Below are 8,323 nucleotides of genomic sequence, written 5' to 3' on the forward strand. Positions count from 1 at the left end.
GGGATGTGCCCCGGCTCGGCGGGAGGGGAGGGTGTGCACAGGGCCCTTGGCCCAGCATCGCCCAAGACAGACCCGGAAGGGGGTGGCTCCCCTGTGCTGGGAGGAGGGGCGAGGCAGGGTGGGGCAGAGCACCTGCCTGGAATGGAAATGCCCTTCCCAGCCCTGGGGCGACCCTGCCAGGTGCTGTGTTTTCAGAGGGGAGGCAGGCGGGCAGGTGAGGATCTCAGAGCAAGCTCTCCGCCTTGAGGCTTATCCTCCCCCCTCTTCCCCAGCCAGACACAGGGACAAACAGTCGCCTCCAGGAAGTCTCAGAGCAACTGCGCAGGCCAACACCAACCCGGCCGCAGGCAGGAACACGCGTACCAAGTGGGGCTCGGGCGAGGAGGTGCCAGTGGGGGACTGCCCCACGCCCTCAGATGAGGGCTTCCCCGTGGGCTGCTTCAGAAGCAGACATAAACCTGGCCCAGTGCTGAACAGAGAAGGAAGCGATCATTCTGCATTCCGGCAGAAGGAAAAAGAAACTGCACTTAACCACTGCCCGTGCTAAGGGTAATTAATTCATCCCCGTCTTTCTTTGGTAATAACACATTGCATGTGCTCTTTTTAAAAGTGCCTTCGATAAATCTCACCCTCAACTGGTGTATGCATGGCGCTTTAATTGCTGGGATAAGGGGAAAAGCAAAAATCTATAGCCTATCGGCTTGCAATGTTGCCTGGAAGAGGAAGCCGCAGTTTAAGCACGTATCTCACTGCCGATTCCTCTGCACCGTTCGGCTTTGTATGTGACAGAGAAGATGGCAGGTCCCTCCATCAAACCCGCTAAAACGCGGCCCAAGGGCGCTCGTGTCTCAGAGCATCACTGCACAGTCTGCAATTTGGGGCTTTCTGCCACCTCCCGGCTGCACGGTGGCAGGGCTCCCTGCTCCTGACAGCCACACGGAGACACCTATTCGGCCTCTCTGCCCACTCACCTCCCTCACCCTGAGGAATTCTCTGCGCCAGTTCAGCAACTAGGTCTCTCTCACCCACGAGTCCTCGGGGCCCAGGAGCCTGCCCAGGCAGCTGAACACGCCTGCTAAATCGCCGTGCTGCCTCCATACGAATGAACGGGAGACCACAGACGAGACCTCTACATGGAGAGCCAGAACGTAAGACGGGTTTTATTTAATGAAATGAAAACCCAGAGACGGCGGCACGCCCGCTTAATATTTTGGAACCTGAACACAACTGCTACGTTTTATCACATTGAAGACACATTCTTTGTGGGGAAAAGAAAGGGGGTTTAGTAGAAATTCAGCCATCACATTAGGAAACACCTGCGTACGTTTTAGGCACAATGTTTATAAAGATACACGTTCAGGAAAAATGATCTCTCTTTCATCTCAATAAATGCTATCAAATTGGACTTGTTCATTCAATCAATTCCAACGGCGGTGGGGCTGGAGCCCTGGGAGGGGAGGAGGGAGGGTTTCGCCGCGTGCATTACTCATTCAGCGAGGAGCAGGCTGGCGGTAAGACGCACAGGATACTGGGCTGGGCCTCGTGTGGGTTAATGAAAACAAAGGCTGGTTTCCTATCAGTGTTAACTGATTTTAGTCATAACCAAGTTGGTTGTATTCACCCTTTAACTGAAATCCAGGCTCCCCTGAACAAATGGTGTCCAAGCCTCCATATATTATTACAGAATATATATTAAATATATCACATTTAGAAAAAACAACATTTGGGATGTGGAACTTTGAACACAAGACTCTCCACGTCACCCCATTTCTCTAGGTTTCATCATTTTTCAGGCTATCCATCCCCCACTCCCACCCAAATCTCCCCTCCTTCCCTCCCCCGCTCCCTGTGGGGTGTGAGGAAATTCTCAAACCTCATCTCTAACTGCATTCACTCCACGGTTAGAGGCAGGGAGGGGCCAGAGAGCGTCCTCTCTGATGGAGCAGTTTGTCCGAAAGCCAAAGGCAAACATGACCCCTGAGGACCAGTGAGAAAGCCTGGGGCTCCGTGCCAGGGAGAGACCGGGACAGGACGTGGGAGCCCGGGTGGCCCGGCCCAGCCCTGGGAGAGTCCAGCAGCCGGTGTGACTGTTGCCCCAGAGGCGAGGACCAGCCCTGGGGCCCAGAGCAGGGAGGCGGGGAGTGAGTTCCTGACCGGCTCCCATGGGAAGGGCGAGGAGGAAGGTGCCACCCGCCTCCTGCAGGGCAGAGGGATGTCCCTCCGTGCGTGTCCCTCTCCAGATCCCCTCCACCCTGTGCTGTCCAAAGACACTGGGGCCATTCGTGTTTCAATGTAAATAAAACTCAAAATGCAGCCACACCAGCTACATTTCAAACGCTCCACAGCCACTCCGAACAGCACAGGGGAGAACACTTGTATCGTCACAAAGAGGTCCCTTCCTCTCGAGAGGTGAGGTCTACGCTCCTTGGCCTCCCTGCCTGGGTCTCCCCTCGGCCTCTGCTCCCACCTGACACCCCCCCCCCCCCCACACACACACACACCTGTCCTCTACAGAAATACAGCTCTAAAACCGTAGCTTCACTCTAGACCGGGGGTGGGCAACCTTTTTGTGAGTGTGTGCCAAAACCAGCAAAATCTCCGACTCAAAACCCTTCTGCGTGCCAACCCTAATTTTTTGAGGATATGTTACGCCTACTTGAGATCTCTTAAGGTGTTATGTATGTGAAGAACCTTGAAGAAATAATACAATTTTTTCGAGCGACAAAAACACAGTATATGATGATGAAAAATACATTTGTTTTTTAATGTATACATGTACACTGATAGTCCGACAGAAAACTTTATGACTCCCTAAGATGCACCTACACTGAATTTATCTGAAAAATAAAAAAGTCGATACTAAGAAAAAAATTGTAAATGGAAGATTATAAGAGAGGGTTTCGCGTGCCAGCAAAAGTTACTGGCATGCCGTGTTTGGCATGCGTGCCAGGGGTTGCCCACCCCTGCTCTAGCCCTCTGTTCCTACATCTGCAGGAAAATATCCCTTCCCCTTTAGCAGAGATAGTGATGAAAAACTCAGTTACATTTTACAGTTACATTTCATTCCCTTTTTAAATAAAAAATTTACCTTAACAGCCATCAGAAGAGTGCTGTCTGGGAAGGGAGACCTGAGCCCCTACCTCCAAAGGAACCTCCACGGCACACGAGACGGAAAAGGGGGGTGAGGCCTGCTGACACCGTTGGTCACAGAGTGCAGGGAAATTAGAAAAATCATCTCAAAGACCCCGTAACAGCTTCTCAATTCACGCTGACGATACCTCTGACGAAGCTTCCCTCACACGCCAGCCACCCTGACCTTGGGGTGGCGTGTTAGAGGTCACTGCCATCCAGTGAGCAACGGCACGCCTGGCTGCCTTGCGCACCGCCGTGGAGTTTTACCGGAAAGCCAGAAGTCACAGGGCCAGCTCCAGCCACCTACCTGAGTCTCCCCATTTAGAAAATCGCGATTAGCTACGCCATCTCCTGCCCCGACCTTCAAAGCTATAACATGTAAGAGGAGGAAAGGAGGCTGGATGATGGCAAAAATAACTGCCCCCCAGGCCCGCGTGGCTCAGTGGGTGGGACATCGTCCTGTGCCCCGAAAGGTTGCTGTTGGAGTCCCGGTCAGGGCACGTGCCCGGGTTGCAGGCTCAATCCCTGGTAGGGGGCATGCAGGAGGCGGCCCACCACATTTTCTCTCTCACATCAATGCTTCTCTCTCTCTCTCTCCCTTCCTCTTCCTCTAAAAATCCATTTAAAAGGTTAAAATAACTGCAGCAAGGAACGGGTAGTCAAAATCCTATACCTTGTTCCATCGACCCTTTACCTTTTCAAAGGGATTTTTTAAAGGAACTCAATAGCTAGTACACTGCTTAAAAGGGCTCTTGCTTCATGGACACGCTTTACCCTCTTCGCGACAACTACAGAATTCTTATCCCCGTTTTCCAGACGGAGAATCTGGGTTGACAGAGGCTCCCTGAGGCCCTGAGAGGTGCCTACCCTGCAGCCACGGAGAGCACAAAACAGACCTCAAATGAAATGCCAGGCCAGTGCTCTGCTATCCCATGTCTTTCTCAAATAGCGGCAGAAGTGCGCCTTGTTTCTTTAAGAAGAGCACATGCTTAAACCCAAGCCTTTTTGAAAATTAAAAAGCCCTCCTTCTCTTTATAAGAATACATTTTTTTTCTTAAGTGGCCAGCATAGCCCAGAAACAACATAAGATTCTGCAGCAGACCTGAGGCATTATTTCCAGACCCCCCTGCCTGGGGCTGGTCACCACTGACAACGGCCCCAAGTTCCCTCCACACACCAGATGCCAGCATCCCCGAAAGCAGGTGCTAAAAATTCAGAATTCTTCTCAGGGCCTCTCCTGCTCTGGCGTGGGTCTCCTGCTGTATTAATGCGCGGGTGCTTTTCATGGTCTGCCAGGCTTTCGAGGTTCTGCCAATGGAGATGGGGCACGTGCAGTGTCCAGAACCATGACTCTGTTTGGCACCAGCGTTTAAACTGTACACAGTGGACATTTTGTGACGGCTGGCTAATTCAAATCTCTAAAAATCAACCAACCCCTCCGATTTCTTAAAATCCTGAGTCCCGGCTCTTCGTGTCCCTCTGGGGTCTTCCTGTGTGTTTGACGGGTGGGGGATGGGGCATAAGATGCCACAGCCAACACTGGGCAGGGAGGAGCCTGCAGCCATCTCACACGGGGCAAAACTCCCCTAGGGCTCAGCAGGTAAAAAAACGGCGGCAGCCACTTCTCATTTCACCGTTCAAGGAGGGGCCCTAGCTGCCCTGCGGTTCTCTGTCCCACCACCTCCACTACCTTTTTCAGGGCTGACCCTGCGAAGTGCGTCCCAGTCAGTTACGGGGACACAGACGATGATTTTGCATCCCTTTCTACATATCTGACTCAGCTTTTGGTATTCGTGTGGGAAGTTCCCTAGAAGTCTTCCTCATTAAGGGCGCCAATGCCAAAGGACACGGGAGGCCCCGCCAAGCGGTGTGTCTGCTCCCGCCCCCGGCCTCCTCCCCGGGAAGGTGGGGACTGGGAGGTGAAGGCTGGTCTGCAATTTCAAAGAAGCGACAGATACGGAGGCAAACGGCATTTCCAGACCAAGCTGCCGGGACAGAGTCCAACTGGTTAGAGCAGCAGTTCTCAACCTTCTGGCCCTTTAAATACAGCTCCTCATGGTGTGACCCAACCATAAAATAATTATTTTCGTGGCTACTTCATAACTGTCATGTTGCTACTGTTATGAATCGTCATGTAAATATCTGATATGCAGGATGGTCTTAGGCGACCCCTGTGAAAGGGTCGTTCGACCGTCAAAGGGGTCGCGACCCACAGGTTGAGAACCGCTGGGTTAGAGCCATGGGAATGACCACAACGTTAGTGTGTCCTTGAAAGCCACCCCATTTTTGGTGGGTTTCCGGAACTATGTATTTCTGGGCTTTTGTTCTCCTTCCGTCCCCATTTGCTATCTTTTTTTAAAATTGATTTTTAGAGAGAGATGAGAGAGAAACATCAATCGCCTGCCTCCTGCAAACCCCCTACCAGAGATCAAGCCCACAGCCCTGGCGTGTGTCCTGACCGAGAATCAAACCAGCAACCCTTCGGTGCCCAATAAACCGTGGTGTGACTTGCTAACTCTCTGTACAATGCGATTGTGAAAATGCCAGTTGTCCCAGGAAATCCCATCCCACTGGCTCTCTCCCTTCCTCCAAACGGAGGTGGAGGGTAAAGGCCATGCATTTTGCTCAACACACATGCACACCGTCACTACAAGCAACATGTATTTACCCGTCAACAGATGAGCAACCTCTTCTTCCATTTTCCTTTCCTGTTGCAAGAAGAGAGACCCGGCTGCCTCAGGGCCAAAAGACTCAATGGAGAAACTACTGGGTAAGAAAATCCTTCTGACAGCCGCGCAGATAAAGCAGCCTCCTCGCACCCTCCAGATTGACCGGCACCGGGGACCGGCCTTATCTCCACAGACGAGGGTGTAAAGAGAGCCGGACAGCATAGCAACTGGGTCAAGACTGTAAGAAGCCTTCCTCCCCCGCTTCTAGGATGGATCGGTATGAGCCGTGGCCACACCCAACTCACCCACAGGCCCAGGGACAGGTGCGCTGCTGTAGCCAACGGCCCACACTTCAAAGAGTTACAGAGCCCCGCCAGTGTGGTTCAGCGATTGAGCGTCGACCTATGAACCAGGAGGTCACGGTTCAATTCCCGGTCAGGGCACATGCCCAGGTTGTGAGCTCGATCCCCAGTAGGGGGCGTGCAGGAGGCAGCCAATCAATGATTCACTCTCATCATTGATGCTTCTCTCTCTCTCCCTTTCCCTCTCCCTTCCTCTCTGAAATGAATAAAAACATATTTTTTTAAAAGTTATGGGGGGTTTAGTGAGTCACAAATCACCAAGGAAACAGCAAAGAGCTCAGTGACGCTTTCCGGAAAGAAGCACCCTATAGGTCGCGGGATGGGAACTGGCTTCCAGAATAATAGAGGCAAAAGAAAACACGAAGCCAGGCACCTTGTCCCCCGAGACCGCGAGAGCTGCCCACCACCATCCTGACTCAAGATACTGAAAGACAGACACAGACTCGACACGACACTGTCTTCGTCGAACGCTGGGGGCCGGTGGGGCTCAACTGGGGAGGCTGCTCGGCACCTTTCAACCCCCCCCCCCAGAAATCCAGGGGAGCCTCGGGGCCCCTCTGCTGAGCCCATGGTCAGGGCAGACATCCGCAGATCAGAGATAATTATGCAATTGCTCAGCTTTCTAATGAGGCCAGCTCCCAGCCTCTTACATCATTCAGGTTAACCGAAGGTACCACCGTGCGAGCCATCTGCACCTCCCTCTTCCATTCAACGGCCGTCGCCTTACCCATGCAGGTCTCACGTGGGGCTGGGAACAGGTCCTCCCGGGGGACAGACCCTCGCCGTGAACATATGCACTGTGTCCTTTCTGTGTGCTGCGTGTGCATGTGAAGGCATGTGGTTTGAGGGTCATTTTAAAGACGACGGATGAGTTTTGACAGACACGATTTCATTCCCCAGCACCACGGGGACCCCTCCCCTGTGGCCTGAACCCTGCAGAGGCCAGTGGGGGCCACACAAGCTCCACCCAGCGTCCTCTGGAATGTGCCACGCCCTCCGTGCACAAACTGAGACCTGGGGGAAGGATGTGGTCTCTCCCTGCCTCTCCCCACACCACCCCGCCCCCCACCCCATCTCTGTGGATCCCATAAGCAAATTCCTCTGAACCACCTGCTACCTGGGAGCTGCTGCCGCATCCTCTCGGGTCTCCCCGGGTGGCAGGTCTGACCTCAGGAAAGGGCGGTCCCTCCGGGCCTGCTGCTGCTGGTCCAGAGAGCCACCTCTCAAACACACGGTCCCCTCGCCCCTCCGACAGCGCGAGCACAGCAAACACAGCTCCACCTGCACACACACGCACCAGCGCCACACTCACACCTCACCCCGGAGAGAATCCAATGCAACTTACAATGCTCGCGAGCCCAGCTCCTCAACTCCATCTCCCCTGCCGAGCCAAGACCGGCTGCGGCAGAGGAGCCTCCCGGGGGCGTGAGCCCTGCCCACCTGCCACCCCCCACGGCGCCTGGGAACCGGGCAGAGCCACGCATGTCTGCTGGCGGCGCTGCTCCCAGGGCCCCCTCCCTCTGCCCGATTCCCTCCCCGCTCCCGGGAGACAATGCCCTCCACATCCCTGCTGTGCTGTGCTGTGCAGGGGCCGGCATTACCGTCCGAGCATTCTTCATAGTACCAGTCTAGCTCATAATAATCCGCTTCGATGAATTTCTGCATAGTCGGGGTTCTTGCCCAGACAAGGGTGGGCTTCACCGCGCCATCCACGTCAAGGAGAGCGCTGCCCGGCCGCCCTGCCCTCCCAGAGCCCGGGGCGGGGGAGCGCCCCGGAGAATCTGTGCATGCTCAGTGCCCGCCTGCAGCCGCACCAGAAGAGGGGCGAGGGAAAGGGAACTCCGGGGGAGGGGGGCGGAGGAGCTGTGCCCAGCTGGCCGAGACCCTGGCAGCCCGGCCGGCAGCCCTGAATGGGAGCAGCCCGAGTCATCCTATCCAGGCGCATGGAGGGTGACGTCAGGGACACACACCACCACCCGGAGAGCTCACTCCCGCTCACCGCTCATCTTTCCATCTCTCCGTTGCCATAGAAACTGGCCAGCTCTGACAAATGATGTCGAGATGGAGGCAATGTCTCCCAAGGATGCTGAGAGCGGCGGCTGAGAGGTGCCACTGGGGGAGAAGGGAGGGTGCAGGCGGGTTGGGGGGGGGAGTGGGCGG

At 54.7% G+C, this 8,323-nt stretch overlaps 1 protein-coding gene across 7 annotated transcripts in view; it reads right to left on the reverse strand.

Annotated features, from left to right (window-relative positions):
- Positions 1 to 8,323, reverse strand: part of TRAK1 (trafficking protein, kinesin binding 1) — a 135,310-nt gene that overhangs the window by 95,991 nt on the left and 30,996 nt on the right. Inside the window, exon 1 of one of the 7 annotated variants that reach the window (XM_015568396.1) lies at positions 7,765 to 8,091. The exons of 5 other annotated variants lie outside the window; for them this stretch is intronic. In XM_015568396.1, the coding sequence (XP_015423882.1) occupies positions 7,765 to 7,828 (64 nt within the window). In that variant the 5' untranslated portion in view covers positions 7,829 to 8,091. Of the gene's footprint in view, positions 1 to 7,764; positions 8,092 to 8,323 lie in introns of those variants that run through there. One more of the 7 variants, XM_006770530.2, reaches the window with a different exon arrangement.

The sequence above is a fragment of the Myotis davidii genome, unplaced genomic scaffold (assembly GCF_000327345.1).
Source record: "Myotis davidii unplaced genomic scaffold, ASM32734v1 scaffold663, whole genome shotgun sequence".
NCBI classification, from domain to species: Eukaryota; Metazoa; Chordata; class Mammalia; order Chiroptera; family Vespertilionidae; genus Myotis; species Myotis davidii.